This window comes from Manis pentadactyla, chromosome 1 (assembly GCF_030020395.1).
Source record: "Manis pentadactyla isolate mManPen7 chromosome 1, mManPen7.hap1, whole genome shotgun sequence".
NCBI lineage: Eukaryota > Metazoa > Chordata > Mammalia > Pholidota > Manidae > Manis > Manis pentadactyla.
Genome location: NC_080019.1, coordinates 45,738,742 through 45,756,323, shown reverse-complemented (window position 1 = coordinate 45,756,323; position 17,582 = coordinate 45,738,742). Strand labels below are relative to the sequence as shown.

General features: G+C 40.5%; 1 protein-coding gene across 3 annotated transcripts in view; it reads left to right on the top strand.

The window, feature by feature from the left end:
• Nucleotides 1-652: 652 nt before the first annotated feature.
• TRAK1 (trafficking kinesin protein 1) overlaps nucleotides 653-17,582 on the top strand; it is a 133,952-nt gene continuing 117,022 nt past the window's right edge. For 2 of the 3 annotated variants that reach the window (XM_036897205.2, XM_036897204.2), the window contains exon 1: nucleotides 653-873. In XM_036897205.2, the coding sequence (XP_036753100.2) occupies nucleotides 783-873 (91 nt within the window). In that variant the 5' untranslated portion in view covers nucleotides 653-782. The remainder of the gene's footprint in view (nucleotides 874-17,582) is intronic. The other variant, XM_057497562.1, reaches the window with a different exon arrangement.

Below are 17,582 nucleotides of genomic sequence, written 5' to 3'. Positions count from 1 at the left end.
CTCAGACATGACAGCTGAGGGCAAGGATATGGCAGAATGCGGTGCCAAAGCTTCCAGCCCTACAGGCTGTGTGACCAGAGGTTCTTCATTGGGACGCCCCTAGCAGGCCCTATAGGGTGGCTGAGAAGTAAGCCCAGTGTCGTCACGTTTGGCGATGGCTTAGTAAATGGGCATAAACACAGGTACTGCTACGGGTTGGGGGTACTGGGCAGCCAGAGGGTGCAGTATATGCTCAGATTAAAGTATTATGCGATGGCCATTGAGAGGAAGGCCCAGGATGACATATGCTCTCCCAGAGATCTGGCACATCCTTAAGAATGTGTATGTGGGCTCCGAGGGCTTTGCCAAGTGCAGTCCCGAGAGGCTACTTGGCATCTGGCCTCTGATACACTCCGCCCCCGCTTCCCAGTGAGCACTAGATGAACAGCAGACTTCTTGTTCCTCTTTAATCTTGAGGCAAAGCCAAATGCCCATCACAAAGCGCTGTTCCCCCTTCTTCTCTGCTACCCCCAACCTGGGGATATCACATTTTGGGGTGTGTCATTTTCTGTTTGGGGTGGTTTAATAAGATGAGCTGATAGGGTGCCCAGGCTCCTGAAGTTACGTAACCTACTGTGCTTCCAGGGCAGCTCAATCTTAGGATTTGCCCCAACAAGCAGACTTAGAAACTGCTGAGGAAGGCACAGGAGGGCGGCTGCACCGAGGTGCTGCTCAGGCTGGGCTCTCATGGAGAATCTTTTTTCTCTCTGAGTTGCCTTTGGAGTTACTCCTTATTTCTGCACATGGCATTGGTACTTCAACTGGGGCAGCCCGTAAGGGCTCAGCCTCCACCAGGACTCTGCCAAGGCAAACCCATTCGGACACAGTCAGGTGGTAAGTGTGTTTGCTGAGTGTGTCTGCTGTCTGTGTTCTTTGTGGTGTGGCCAGAAAGGAGAAAAGCCCACAGGAGAAATAGTTTCTTGCTCTGTTCTGCTTGGCAGGTTATCCTTGGACATGTGGCAGGGAAATTGCAATATTGAGTCATTGAAAGGCAGAGTGGAGGGACCTTAGAGGCTGCTCAGCCCTCACTAGGCTCAGAGGAGGCAGGTGAAGGCAGGGCCAGGAACGGCAGGTGTGGATTGGGGCCAGGTGTGCCGGACCCCCTACCTTCCCCCTTCCAGTGCTCAGCGACAGCTGAACAAGGGCTCTCAGGCTCCCTCTGGCCTCTCCAGCTTTGGTTTTCCTCATTTTGTGTCTTCATCCTGGTTTTCTGGACTCTCTCTGGTGTCTGGGTTAGCAAGCAATTTTTCAAAAGGTGAGGAACAATCAGACGATATCTCCCTCCTCCGTTCCCTCTTTTCTGCCACTATTTTTTTTTTTCTCTCATTGCTAAATGTGCTTGGCTTTGTACCTCTGATCCACACCCAGTGATGGGAGCTTGCTAATCGGTTCTGTTCTGGCTTGTCTCCCTTCTGTGGGACTGGTATGCTCCTCACTTCTCTGGGCTGATAGGAGTCCAGTGGCCAGTGACCCATCTGGTGTATCCTGTCCGTACATTGTTACCCAGGAGCCGTCTGGGCCAAAAGCCAGTAAATTCCTGAGAGGCGAGCTCCCCTTGTTCTCCTCCATTCAGTTTTAGGTTCCAAGACATTTGAGACTTTGGATGAGAGATTGTGAACATGCTGGGAATGTGGGGGCAGGGTGCAGGTTGGGGCAGTATTCACAGGATCTTCAGGCATATTCAGTAATTCTGTTCAATCAGCATCCAGTCAAGGCCAGCTTTTTGCTGGGGTGCATTGTTAATGCAGGTTTGCCCCTCAGAGCCCTGGCGGTGGGGGATGTGTGAATGAGTAGCTGCGGCCCTGGCAGGAATGGCCCCAACTACACTGACAGGAGTTGGGCAGTCTCTTTATCACAGGGCCACCATTAGGATTTGTTCCTTTTTGTTAATTTTAGCCATCAAACTTGACAATTTATCCTCTGAAAATATGCTCAAATAAAATATTGTAGACATCTTTTATGAATTATGTTTCAGGTCTTGCTTATAAATTCCTGTCTAGGATAAATTTTTAATGTGTTTTCCATTGAGAGTTTACTATTTAAATGGTAATTACTTGGCTAAGTGAAACAGAAAAGAATGGGCAATGAAATATCCCTTCTTTTACAGGGTGAGAAAATGTGAGTTAGAATCAAGGGAATTAAAATTTTTTTCTAAATTCATAATTCAGAAATGTTCCGCTCCTCTCAGTGGAATCTCCCCTATTAAACAGTTGTTTGTTTTTGCAAATGGAGTGTGGGAGGAGGGCCCTCTTAGGCTGATTTCTAGAGCTAACCATTTTATCTTTAGCAAAAAACAGAAGCATTCTCATCTGTCTTTTAAACATCTGAATGATTTGGGAGCCACCGACTGGTCTTGCTTCTCCTCTTTTCCTCCTAGGTGAGGGGCAGACTGTTTGTCACACAGGGTTGTTGACATACATTGTACAGTTTAGCTAAGTGTGTTAGCAAGATTCTTGACATGGGATTGGCAAGTTACACGTCCAGGTGCTTGATATGTTTTTATTCTCCTAATTGATCTCTGTTCTGAATTTGAAACAGATTTTTAATGCATCTGATGTATTAGTGTTAATCTTTGCCCACTTCAAATCATTTTAGGAAGCTGGCAAGTAGTAAATTATAATTTAAAAAGTAAAGAGTAACCTTATTAAAGAATTAATCAAAGATGCTTTGCAAAGTCTTCAGAACATTGATCCTAGCCACAAATAGCATTTCTAATGGTGTCCTTTTAGGTGCTAAGTTCCCCTAATGGATTTACGTTAAGTTGATCTGCAGGCATATTGAGGGAGTGAGCATCGTTTCATACACACTTTGTCAAGGCACTCTCTCTTTAGGACGACAGACCAGGGTTCAGGAACCATTGCTGACCGAGGGGCCAGACATGGGCCTCTGCCCTCTATGTGCTGGTTTGCCCACTCAGCTGAGGTCTGCTGTAGGCATTCTGCAGGAATCACGAGGGAGGATGGGAGGGGCACTGCTGCTGGGACCAGGACTTGCCAGGGGGTTTGGGTGCTCCCCCAGCCTCACGGTTCTCCCACCCTTGATTGCAGGTGAACTTTGACAAAGTTAAGTCAGTCAAGTTGAAACTCTCATGGACCGAAACTTTATAACTATAATTATGCCTGGAGTGAATCAAATTTCATAAATCTTATATTAGTCAGGGTTCTCCAGAGAAACAGAACCAACAGGATGCATATATATATCCTGACAAGCCCGAAGATGTGCAGGCAGCAAGCTGAAGAGCCAGCATTATAGCTTCAGTTCAAAGCCCAGCAGGCTTGGGGCCCAGGAAGAGCCAGTGTTCCTTCCAGTTTGAGTCCAAGGGTGGAAAAATGCTGATGTCAGCTTGAAAGCAGCCAGGCAGGGAGAACTGTCTCTTACTTGAGGGATTGTCAGTCTTTTTGTTCTGTTCAGACCTTCAGCAGACTGAATGAGGTCCACCCACATTGGGGAGGGCAATCTGCTTTAAGGTGTCTACTGATTTAAATGTTAATGTCATCCAAAAATGCATCACAGAAACACCTAGAAAAGTGGCCAAGTATCTGGCACCCCTTGGCTCAGTCAAGGTGACAATAAACCATCACAAATCCTAACAAAGGATTTGTCAACTTACTGAGTAGTTGCTGTGTGCCTGGTAGGTGTCCAGACACTGCTCCAGAAACTCATTTGCCCTTAGTACCACCCTGGCAGGTGGGAACTATTATCAGCTGCACCTTTAAGGAGGTGCAGAGTGGAGTGGTTTGTCCTCTCCTGGGTAACAGGGATCCTTGGGCTTTGTACCCAGCAGTACTGTTCTCTGACCCTGTTTAAGTTAACATCCTTCACTGTGGGTTTTTCTTTTTTAATAATTTCATTTAACTAGGGTTTTAAACTGTAAAAATACTTTATGCGAGTAGTACAGTTTGAAGTTGTACCAAAGCATAGTCAATGTAGAGTTATACTCACTCTACCATCTATACAGTTTAACTGTTAAAACAAAAAATCATTCCAAGCAGTTTTTATGCATGTAATTATTTTTCTAAGAAGTGCAGATGGGACCATATCCTATACCCTGACCTGCATTAAAAAAAAATTTACATCACAGATGATTTTTTTCATTACAGTACATGTAATATTGCCTTACTCTTCTAAATTGCTAGTAAGTCTCCCATCGTTTGGCTGTATATATCATCATCCATTTATTTATCTATTTATTTATTTTTATTTTGATATCATTAATATACAATTACATGAGCAACAGTGTGGTTACTAGATACCCCCATTATCAAGTCCCCCCCACATACCCCATTACATTCACTGTCCATCAGCGTAGTAAGATGCTCTAGAGTCACTACTTATCTTCTCTGTGCTATACTGCCTTCCTCGTGCCCCTCCCCACATAATGCCCCTTTTTCCCCTTATCCCTCCCTTCCCACCCATCCTCTCCAGTCCCTTTCCCTTTGGTAACTGTTAGTCCATTCTTGGGTTCTGTGAGTCTGCTGCTGTTTTGTTCCTTCAGTTTCTTCTTTGTTCTTATACTCCACAGATGAGTGAAATCATTTGATACCTATCTTTCTCTGCCTGGCTTATTTCACTGAGCATAATACCCTCTAGCTCCATCCATGTTGTTGCAAATGGTAGGATTTGTTTTCTTCTTATGGCTGAATGATATTCCATTGTGTATATGTACCACATCTTTTTTCTCCATTCATCTACTGATGGACACTTAGGTTGCTTCATTTCTTGGCTGTTTTAAATAGTACTGCGATAAACATAGGGGTGCATATGTCTTTTTCAAACTGGGCTGCTGCATTCTTAGGGTAAATTCCTAGGAGTGGGATTTCTGGGTCAAATGGTATTTCTATTTTGAGCTTTTTGAGGAACCTCCATACTGCTTTCCACAATGGTTGAACTAATTTACATTCCCACCAGCAGTGTAGGAGGGTTCCCCACATCCTCGCCAACATTTGTTGTTGTTTGTCTTTTGGATGCTGGCCATCCTAACTGATGTGAGGTGATATCTCATTGTGGTTTTAATTTGCATTTCTCTGATGATTAGAGATGTGGAGCATCTTTTCATGTGCCTGTTGGCCATCTGAATTTCTTCTTTGGAGAAGTGTGTGTTCAGCTCCTCTGTCCATTTTTTAATTGGATTATTTGCTTTTTGTTTTATGAGTTCTTTGTATAATTTGGATGTCAACCCCTTATCAGATATGTCATTTATGAATATATTCTCCCGTACTGTAGGATGCCTTTTTGTTCTACTGAATTCATTTATTTAAACCAGTAGTTCTCAGATGTAATGTTCCCTTTTATAACAAACATTTTGTAATTTCTCCTCTATTAATTGGAAATTAATAGCTAACCAATCCTGCTAAACACACAATTTTAAAAGAACCAGTGTCACGCCTTACAGTAATATGAGGGGAGGGTAAAATGGAAGCATGTAAATGTCAGTTTCAGCTGTGTGGACAGGGCCTCCCGGGGACACATAATGAGCTGACAGGCCCTGCCTCTGTGGGCAGAACTGCTCTGCAGGCGGCAGCATACAGGCAACTGACTGTGCTGGCCCCTCATGGTCCCTGAGGAGCCACTTTCCTAGGCCGTCTTGATCTATGTTTCAAGCTGTTTCTCATTGTTGCTTTTAACAATGCTCTAAGGAACATTCTTAGGTGATGTCTTTTGGGTCACTTGTCACGCATGTCTGGAAGCTAACGGGGCAGGGGCACTTACGATTCGGTATACATCACAGCCTTGCCCTGCAGAGAGCCTGAACACACGAACTGTGAGAGGGCGGCAGTTTCCTGCCATGTCTGGGCACGATCAACCCTTTTCATCTTGGTTAATCAGATAGTCATGAAAAATGGTATTTTGCTTTATTTTGTATCTTTTAAATTATGAGTAGACTGTGCCTCTTTTCTAATGTACTTTGTTTTCTGCAAATAGCATTTTTTTTTGTCTTTGCTCATTTGTCTAACAGATTGTTGACTTCTAAGAGGTATTGTTGAGTTTCTATGGTATGTACAGAGGATAGGGCAGGTTGAGATTGTTTTTATATTTCAGAGGAGGAAAAATGTCTTTAAAATAGTTACACAAATTACTGTTTAACTATGACTGTGTTTGATATTCACAGAAGTACAGTGTGCTAAGGGAAGTACAGGTGCTGAAGGGGATTTTTTTTTTTTTTTTTTTTTTGTCTCAGCTTGTTTTAATTAAATATGTCAGACAGAAATTATATGAATAATCTAGTAGTTATCTTTATAAGAAGCATGCTTAATTAGAACCAGCAGTCATTTATAAAATCAATTACCTAACATGTCCATGAAATACATTTCTTACTATTATTGTTTTCAAATAAAATAAAAGTGTGATTGTTAGAACCTTCAGGAACTCAAATTGCTCAATTACAAAAAGAAAGGGCAAGTAGGAAGAAACCAGTTAGTTTTTCCCATTCTGATATAAGATATTGTCAATTTAAATTCTGCAACTGAAACTTTTTCTTATAGAAGTTTCCTTGCTACGGCTACAAGGAAAATCCATAAAGAAGGCTGTTAATTAACAAGTGAACACTTAATTAGCAAGAGTGCAAATTTAGATGAGACAAGTAAATTTAGATGAAATTTAGGCTAGAATTCCAAAGTTTGGGAAGTGCTCTTTTATCTCCTGAGGTTGGTTCTGGAAACTAGCAAATGCTACCTCCATATCATTTGCTTTCCTTCTTTTTTTTTTTTTTTTTTTTTTTAATAATTATTTTTTATTGAAGGGTAGTTGACACACACTATTACATTACATGAGTTTCAAGTGTACAACACAGTGGTAGAACATTTATATACATAATTCTAGGTTCCAGCTATCACCCTACCAGGCTGTTACAATATCTTGACTATATTCCTTATGCTATACCTTACATCCCGGTTACTAATTTATTTTACCATTGGAAGTCTGTCCTTTTTTTTTTTTTTTTTTTTTTTTTTTGTGAGGGCATCTCTCATATTTATTGATCAAATGGTTGTTAACGACAATAAAATTCTGTATAGGGGAGTCAATGCTCAATGCACAATCATTAATCCACCCCAAGCCTAATTTTTGTCAGTCTCCAATCTTCTGAGGCATAACAAACAAGTTTTTACATGTAGAACAAATTCTTACATAATGAATAAGTTACATAGTGAACAGTACAAGGGCAGTCATCACAGAAACTTTCGGTTTTGCTCATGCATTATGAACTCTAAACAGTCAGTTCAAATATGAATACTCATTTGGTTTTTATACTTGATTTATATGTGGATACCACATTTCTCTCTTTATTATTATTATTTTTAATAAAATGCTGAAGTGGTAGGTAGATACAAGATAAAGGTAGAAAACATAGTTTAGTGTTGTAAGAGAGCACATGTAGATGATCAGGTGTGTGCCTGTAGACTATGTGTTAATCCAAGCTAGACCAGGGCAATAAAACATCCACGTATGCAGAAGATTTCTCTCAGAACGGGGGGTGAGGTTCTAAGCCTCACCTCTGTTGATCCCCAATTTCTCACCTGATGGCCCCCCTGCGACTGTGCCTGTCTTAGGTTGTTCCTCCCTTGAGGAATCTTACCCGTCTCTGGCTAACCAGTCATCTTCCGGGGCCATACAGGGAAATGTGAAGTTGGTAAGTGAGAGAGAAGCCTTATTGTTTGAAAAAGTTAAATTTTTACTTCTTTGCATATTTATGCCCTGTGGCTTCTATGCCCAGCATTTGTCTTGAGGTATCTTTACCACTTGGAAGAATTATGATACTCGGTAAATTTGATATGAGGCACGAATTCTATTTAAGGGTTGTAATTAGGAAGGAAGAAGAAAAGCTATAGAAGTAGCAGGCGGAAGAAAACATGGGAAGATTGATTATTTCTTTGATATATCTTCTTGTAGAGTAACTTCAGCATGTATAGGTTTTAAGCTACTACTTAAATTGCACACACACATTAACATAATAGGAGTATAGTTACATAACCAAAGCATATCTGTAATTACCAGCCATCTGCAGTGAAACCAAGAAAACCAGTTAGGCACCTTAGGCATTTGTGAAAACTTATCTATGATATGGTGGATATTGTCCAAATGAACTTGAACAGTCTGAGAGAAATCAGACAAATTAAAACAACCCATTCCTGGGGACTGTTCACATGCCATATGTTCTTTTAACAATAAATAGTTTGTAGTTGTAAGACTTTGGAGCGCTACAATTTGCACTTCTCCAAATTCTTGGTTGAGTTCCAACAGTATAGATCCAGTCCAATTTTGTTGTTTTACTGTATGCACAGGCCAGCTTAGATATCTCCTTCCTCATTCCCATGGCAGGTCCAGGAACTGGTGGGATGAGTGCATCTACAGCTGTAGCAGTGTGTGGATCTTTGTTGGGGTTTTTTGATGATCATCTTCTGGCATGAGTCTTCCAGAGGGTGCAGATGTTGGAAGTTCTTTTTCATATCGCATCTTAGTTCATTTTTGGGGTAGCCAAATTAGGCTTTGATCCTCTGTATAAACACAAACAGACCCTTTGCCTACACTTTTATATGCCCTTTATACCCTTGTGTAGAACTCGTTGGAGGTTACCACACAGGAACTGCCCTTTTTTTTTTTTTTTTTTTTTTTTTTTGCTATCACTAATCTACACTTACATGACGAATATTATGTTTACTAGGCTCTCCCCTATACCAGGTCTCCCCTATAAACCATTTTACAGTCACTGTCCATCAGCATAGCAAAATGTTGTAGAATCACTACTTGCCTTCTCTGTGTTGTACAGCCCTCCCTTTTCTCCTACCCCCCCATGCATGTTAATCTTAATACCCCCCTACTTCTCCCCCCCTTATCCCTCCCTACCCACCCATCCTCCCCAGTCCCTTTCCCTTTGGTACCTGTTAGTCCATTCTTGAGTTCTGTGATTCTGCTGCTGTTTTGTTCCTTCAGTTTTTCCTTTGTTCTTATATTCCACAGATAAGTGAAATCATTTGGTATTTCTCTTTCTCCGCTTGGCTTGTTTCACTGAGCATAATACCCTCCAGCTCCATCCATGTTGCTGCAAATGATTGGATTTGCCCTTTTCTTATAGCTGAGTAGTATTCCATTGTGTATATGTACCACATCTTCTTTATCCATTCATCTATTGATGGACATTTAGGTTGCTTCCAATTCTTGGCTATTGTAAATAGTGCTGCGATAAACATAGGGGTGCATCTGTCTTTCTCAAACTTGATTGCTGCATTCTTAGGGTAAATTCCTAGGAGTGCAATTCCTGGGTCAAATGGTAAGTCTGTTTTGAGCATTTTGATGTACCTCCATACTGCTTTCCACAATGGTTGAACTAACTTACATTCCCACCAGCAGTGTAGGAGGGTTCCCCTTTCTCCACAGCCTCGCCAACATTTGTTGTTGTTTGTCTTTTGGATGGCAGCCATCCTTACTGGTGTGAGGTGATACCTCATTGTAGTTTTAATTTGCATTTCTCTGATAATTAGCGGTGTGGAGCATCTTTTCATGTGTCTGTTGGCCATCTGTATTTCTTTTTTGGAGAACTGTCTGTTCAGTTCCTCTGCCCATTTTTTAATTGGGTTATTTGTTTTTTGTTTGTTGAGGCGTGAGAGCTCCTTATATATTCTGGACGTCAAGCCTTTATCGGATGTGTCATTTTCAAATATATTCTCCCATACTGTAGGGATCCTTCTTGTTCTATTGACGGTGTCTTTTGCTGTACAGAAGCTTTTCAGCTTAATATAGTCCCACTTACTCATTTTTGCTGTTGTTTTCCTTGCCCGGGGAGATATGTTCAAGAAGAGGTCACTCATGTTTATGTCTAAGAGGTTTTCGCCTATGTTTTCTTCCAAGAGTTTAATGGTTTCATGGCTTACATTCAGGTCTTTGATCCATTTTGAGTTTACTTTTGTATATGGGGTTAGACAATGGTCCAGTTTCATTCTCCTACATGTAGCTGTCCAGTTTTGCCAGCACCACCTGTTGAAGAGACTGTCATTTCGCCATTGTATGTCCATGGCTCCTTTATCAAATATTAATTGACCATATATGTCTAGGTTAATGTCTGGATTCTCTAGTCTGTTCCATTGGTCTGTGGCTCTGCTCTTGTGCCAGTACCAAATTGTCTTGATTACTATGGCTTTATAGTAGAGCTTGAAGTTGGGGAGTGAGATCCCCCCTACTTTATTCTTCTTTCTCAGGATTGCTTTGGCTATTCGGGGTCTTTGGTGTTTCCATATGAATTTTTGAATTATTTGTTCCAGTTCATTGAAGAATGTTGCTGGTAGTTTCATAGGGATTGCATCAAATCTGTATATTGCTTTGGGCAGGATGGCCATTTTGACGATATTAATTCTTCCTAGCCACGAGCATGGGATGAGTTTCCATCTGTTAGTGTCCCCTTTAATTTCTCTTAAGAGTGACTTGTAGTTTTCAGAGTATAAGTCTTTCACTTCTTTGGTTAGGTTTATTCCTAGGTATTTTATTTTTTTTGATGCAATTGTGAATGGAGTTGTTTTCCTGATTTCTCTCTCTGTTGGTTCATTGTTAGTATATAGGAAAGCCACAGATTTCTGTGTGTTGATTTTGTATCCTGCAACTTTGCTGTATTCCGATATCAGTTCTAGTAGTTTTGGGGTGGAGTCTTTAGGGTTTTTTATGTACAGTATCATGTCATCTGCAAATAGTGACAGTTTAACTTCTTCTTTACCAATCTGGATTCCTTGTATTTCTTTATTTTGTCTGATTGCCGTGGCTAGGACCTCCAGTACTATGTTAAATAACAGTGGAGAGAGTGGGCATCCCTGTCTAGTTCCCGATCTCAGAGGAAATGCTTTCAGCTTCTCGCTGTTCAATATAATGTTGGCTGTGGGTTTATCATAGATGGCCTTTATTATGTTGAGGTATTTGCCCTCTATTCCCATTTTGCTGAGAGTTTTTAACATGAATGGATGTTGAACTTTGTCAAATGCTTTTTCAGCATCTATGGAGATGATCATGTGGTTTTTGTCTTTCTTTTTGTTGATGTGGTGGATGATGTTGATGGACTTTCGAATGTTGTACCATCCTTGCATCCCTGGAATGAATCCCACTTGGTCATGGTGTATGATCCTTTTGATGTATTTTTGAATTCGGTTTGCTAATATTTTGTTGAGTATTTTTGCATCTACGTTCATCAGGGATATTGGTCTGTAGTTTTCTTTTTTGGTGGGGTCTTTGCCTGGTTTTGGTATTAGGGTGATGTTAGCTTCATAGAATGAGTTTGGGAGTATCCCCTCCTCCTCTATTTTTTGGAAAACTTTAAGGAGAATGGGTATTATGTCTTCCCTGTATGTCTGATAAAATTCCGAGGTAAATCCATCTGGCCCGGGGGTTTTGTTCTTTGGTAGTTTTTTGATTACCTCTTCAATTTCGTTGCTGGTAATTGGTCTGTTTAGATTTTCTGTTTCTTCCTGGGTCAATCTTGGAAGGTTATATTTTTCTAGGAAGTTGTCCATTTCTCCTAGGTTTCCCAGCTTGTTAGCATATAGGTTTTCATAGTATTCTCCAATAATTCTTTGCATTTCCGTGGGGTCCGTCGTGATTTTTCCTTTCTCGTTTCTGATACTGTTGATTTGTGTTGACTCTCTTTTCTTCTTAATAAGTCTGGCTAGAGGCTTATCTATTTTGTTTATTTTCTCGAAGAACCAGCTCTTGGTTTCATTGATTTTTGCTATTGTTTTATTCTTCTCAATTTTATTTATTTCTTCTCTGATCTTTATTATGTCCCTCCTTCTGCTGACCTTAGGCCTCATCTGTTCTTCTTTTTCCAATTTCGATAATTGTGACATTAGACCATTCATTTGGGATTGCTCTTCCTTTTTTAAATATGCTTGGATTGCTATATACTTTCCTCTTAAGACTGCTTTTGCTGTGTCCCACAGAAGTTGGGGCTTAGTGTTGTTGTTGTCATTTGTTTCCATATATTGCTGGATCTCCATTTTGATTTGGTCATTGATCCATTGATTATTTAGGAGCGTGTTGTTAAGCCTCCATGTGTTTGTGAGCCTCTTTGCTTTCTTTGTACAGTTTATTTCTAGTTTTATGCCTTTGTGGTCTGAAAAGTTGGTTGGTAGGATTTCAATCTTTTGGAATTTTCTGAGGCTCTTTTTGTGGCCTAGTATGTGGTCTATTCTGGAGAATGTTCCATGTGCACTTGAGAAGAATGTATATCCCGCTGCTTTTGGATGTAGAGTTCTATAGATGTCTATTAGGTCCATCTGCTCTACTGTGTTGTTCAGTGCTTCCGTGTCCTTACTTATTTTCTGCCCAGTGGATCTATCCTTTGGGGTGAGTGGTGTGTTGAAGTCTCCTAGAATGAATGCATTGCAGTCTATATCCCCCTTTAGTTCTGTTAGTATTTGTTTCACATATGCTGGTGCTCCTGTGTTGGGTGCATATATATTTAGAATGGTTATATCCTCTTGTTTGACTGAGCCCTTTATCATTATGTAGTGTCCTTCTTTATCTCTTGTTACTTTCTTTGTTTTGAAGTCTATTTTGTCTGATATTAGTACTGCAACCCCTGCTTTCTTCTCACTGTTGTTTGCTTGAAATATGTTTTTCCATCCCTTGACTTTTACTCTGTACATGTCTTTGGGTTTGAGGTGAGTTTCTTGTAAGCAGCATATAGATGGGTCTTGCTTTTTTATCCATTCTGTTACTCTGTGTCTTTTGATTGGTGCATTCAACCCATTAACATTTAGGGTGACTATTGAAAGATATGTACTTATTGCCATTGCAGGCTTTAAATTCGTGGTTACCAAAGGTTCAAGGTTAGCCTCTTTAGTATCTTACTGCCTAACTTAGCTCGCTTATTGAGCTGTTATATACACTGTCTGGAGATTCTTTTCTTCTCTCCCTTCTTGTTCCTCCTCCTCGATTCTTCATATGTTGGGTGTTTTGTGCTGTGCTCTTTCTAGGAGTGCTCCCATCTAGAGCAGTCCCTGTAAGATGTTCTGTAGAGGTGGTTTGTGGCTCTCAGGTGTGGATGTGGTCTGGATATTGTCCTGTGTCCTCTGGTCTTTATTCTAGGAAGGGTTGTCTTTGTTATATTTTCATAGATATATGCTGTTTTGGGAGGAGATTTCCTCTGCTCTACTCACGCCGCCATCTTCCGCCCCACCCCCTGAAGGGGATTTTTATAGTGACATTTCCAAGAAGGCTTCGTGGGAAAGCAGTATGTGAGCAGGAATGAGCTGAAGGGTAGGAAGTGTAGGAGTTGGCAGGGCCGGGAGAGAGGGAAAGAGCATCTCAAGCAGTGAAGCAGCCTGAGCAAAGGCCTTGTGGTGGGAAGATACTGATGGTAACATCTCACATGAAGAGAGCACTGACTGTGTGCTAGCCAATGTCCTAATGCCTTTTAGGTCTAACATCATTTAATTCTCGTATATTAATTGTCTGTTGGTATGTAATGTACTTTTCAAACCTTGGCAATTTAAAACAACAAACATGTATAGTCTCACATATTTCTGCAGGTCAGGAATTTAGGAGTAGCCCAAGGAGGGTGATTCCAACTCAGGGTCTCGCATGGTGCTGCAGTGAAGATGGAAGCTGACCACTGTGGAAAACAGTCATCTGGCAGTTCTTCAAAAGTTAAACATAGTTACCATATGACTTACCAATTCTACTCCTACTTACATAGCCAAGAGAAGTGAAAACATAAGTCCCACACAAAACCCTACATGTGAGTATTCCAAGCAGCGTTACTCATAATAGCCAAAAAGTAGAAGCAATCCAAATGTCCGTCAACTGATGAGTGGATAAACAGCTTGGGGTAGATCCATACCATGGGTTATGGTTCAGCAATAAAAAGAATGACGTACAGATACATACTTGAAAACAGTATGTTAAGTGAAAGGAGCCACAAAAGGTCACACATGAAATGTCCGGAACAGGCAAACCCATAGAGATGGAAAGTAGACTAGTGGTTACCAGAGGCTGGGGGGAGGGGAAGGGGGAGTGACTGCTCATGGGTGCACGGTTTCTTTTTTGGGATGATGAAAATACTCTAAAATTAGGTAATGTAGATGGTTTTATGACTCTGTAAATATACTGAAACCTACTGAATTATACATTTTAAAAGGTGAATTTAGTGTATTTAAATAATATCTCAATAAAGTTGTTATTTAAAACATGAAGTGTTGCCTGGGGCTGGAGTATCTACCCCCCAGATGGCTCACTCAGTTGCCTGGAAAGTGGTCACTTCCTTCATATTCTGTTGGACTTGTGGGCTAGTCGTGGTTCAGTGTGGGTGGGTACCACAAAGGCAAGTGAGGGACAACGTCCCTGAAATTAGGTCCTATCATTATCTCCATTTTATAGATGAAGAAACTGAGGCACAGAGAGCTTAAGTAACCTGACATTGTCACACCGCTTATTAGTGGTGCCAGGGTAGGAAACCAGGCAGTCTGCCTTTAGGGTCTGCTTTCTTAACCATTACCAATATTTTATAAGCTTTGACTGTGATCCACACTTAAAAAAAAATATCATTTTATATCATAAGCTGCATCCTCATGAAATTCCTCTAAATAACTTCAGCTTTATTGCTTGCAAGTTCACATACATATTTTGTTCTGTTTTTTTTAGGAAATGGATGCTAATTCTGATCCACCATATTGTTTTCCTGCACCTTTGCAGCTTGACAAATCTTGCACTGTGCTATTTTATCTACAGAGAAACTTAGAAGACTTGAAATTCAGTGCTCCCCATGCTTTATCTCCCGCAGCCAGTCCTGCTTCCTAGAGCTAACCCTTAGAAACATTAGCCTAAAAAAGGGTACAACATAAAAAATGCAAACACTTTAATGACTGGACCTTCAGGCTTTGCACACCATCATGTACCCAGCCTTGTATTTTCCTTCCCAAGGAAGCTTTGTTTATTACATCCTCCTAAAAATATTCTGTGCATGTTGGTGTGTATGTCTGTACCCACCTCCTTCAAATATTTTCTATAATGGGAGCATATACAACACACACTGTTCTGTGACTTAATTTTTCTACTTAGTAATATATATTGGAGACCTTTTTCTCTGATAGTCTTACATCCACCACACTCTTTTTGTCGCCTGCGTATCATTTGTTGCATGCAAGACCCACAATTCATTTTAATCAGTCCCCTGTTGGTAGACATGTAGGCTTCCAGTAGTTTACAGATACAAATGGGGTTTCAAGGGATATCTGTGTTCCTGCATATTTCACTAAGTCTGTGCTAAATGTGCTCGTGAGGAGCATTCCTTAAGTAGGGAATTCAGTTTTTTTGTTGCTGTTGTTCTTTTTTTTTTCTTTTGGTATTATTAATGTACAATTACATGAGCAAAATTATGGTTACTAGACTCCACCCATTATCAAACCCCCACCACATACCCCATTTACAATCACTGTCCATCAGTGTAGTAAGATGCTATAGAATCACTACTTGTCTTCTCTGTGTTATACTGCCTTCCCAGTGTCCCCTGCCCACTGTATTATGTGTGCTAATCATAATACCCTTTTTTCCCCTTATCCCTCCCTTTCTACCCATCCTCCCCAGTCCTTTTCTGTTTGTTAACTGTTAGTCCATTCTTGGGTTCTGTGAGTCTGCTGCTGTTTTGTTCCATCAGGTTTTGCTTTGTTCTTATACTCCACAGATGAGTGAAATCATTTGATACTTGTCTTTCTCTGCCTGGCTTATTTCACTGAGCATAATGCCCATGTTGTTGCAAATGGTAGGATTTGTTTTCTTCTTACAGCTGAATAATATTCCATTGTGTATATGTACCACATCTTCTTTATCCATTCCTCTACTGATGCACACTTAGGTTGCTTCCATTTCTTGGCTATTGTAAATAGTGTTGTGATAAACAGGGGTGCATATGTCTTCTTCAAACTGGGCTCCTGTGCTCTTAGGGTAAATTCCTAGGAGTGGAGTTCCTGGGTTAAATGGTATTTCTATTTTGAGTTTTTTGAGGAACCTCCATATTGCTTTCCACAATGGTTGAACTAATTTACAATCCCACCAGCAGTGTAGGAGGGTTCCCCTTTCTCCACAACCTTGCCAACATTTGTTGTTTGTCTTTTAGATGTTGGCCATCCTAACTGATGTGAGGTGATATCTCATTGTGGTTTTAATTTGCATTTCTCTGATGATTAGCGATGTGGAGCATCTTTTCATGTGCCTGTTGGCCATCTGAATGTCTTCTTTGGATAAGTGTCTGTTCAGCTCCTCTACCCATTTTTTAATTGGATTATTTGCTTTTTGTTTGTTGAGGTGCGTGAGCTCTTATATATTTTGGATGTCAACCCTTTATCGGATCTGTCATTTATGAATATACTCTCCCATACTGTAGGATGCCTTTTTGTTCTACTGATTGTGTCCTTTGCTGTACAGAAGCTTTTCAGCTTGATATAGTCCCACTTGTTCATTTTTGCTTTTGTTTCACTTGCCCGGGGAGATATATTCATGAAGAAGTTGCTTATGTTTATGTCCAAGAGATTTTTGCCTATGTTTTTTTCTAAGAGTTTTATGGTTTCATAACTTACATTCAGGTTTTTTATCCATTTTGAGTTTACTTTTGTGTATGGGGTTAGACAGTGATCCAGTTTCATTCTCTTCCATGTAGCTGTCCAGTTTTGCCAACACCAGCGGTTGAAGAGGCTGCCATTTCCCCATTGTATGTCCATGGCTCCTTTATCATATATTAATTGACCATATATGGTTGGGTTTGTATCTGGGCCCTCTAGTCTGTTTCATTGGTCTGTGGCTCTGTTCTTGTGCCAGTACCAAATTGTCTTGGTTACTGTGGCTTTGTAGTAGAGCTTGAAGTCAGGGAGTATAATCCCCCCTGCTTTATTCTTCCTTCTCAGAATTACTTTGGCTATTCAGGGTCTTTTGTGGTTCCATATGAATTTTAGGACTTTGCTCTAGTTCGTTGAAGAATGCTGTTGGTATTTTGATAGGAATTGCATTGAATCTGTAGATTGTTTTAGGCCAGATGGCCATTTTGACAATATTAATTTTTCCTATCCATGAGCATGGGATGTGTTTCCATTTGTTGGTATCTTCTTTAATTTCTCTCAAGATTGTCCTGTAGTTTTCAGAGTATAAGTCTTTCGGTTCCTTGGTTAGGTTTATTCCTAGGTATTTTATTCTTTTTGATGCAACTGTGAATGAGATTGTTTTCCTGATTTCTCTTTCTGCTAGTCCATCATTAGTGTATAGGAATGCAACAGATTTCTGTGTATTAATTTTGTATCCCACAACTTTACTGAATTCAGATATTAGATCTAGTAGTTTTGGAGTGGATTCTTTAGGGTTTTTTGTGTACAATATCATGTCATCTGCAAACAGGGACAGTTTGACTTCTTCCTTGCCAATCTGGATGCCTTTTATTTCTTTGTGTTGTCTGATTGCTGTGGCTAGGACCTCCAGTACTATGTTGAATAGAAGTGTGGAAAGTGGGGACCCTTATCTTGTTCCCGATCTTAAAGGAAAAGCTTTCAGCTTCTCGCTGTTCAGTATGATGTTGGCTGTGGGTT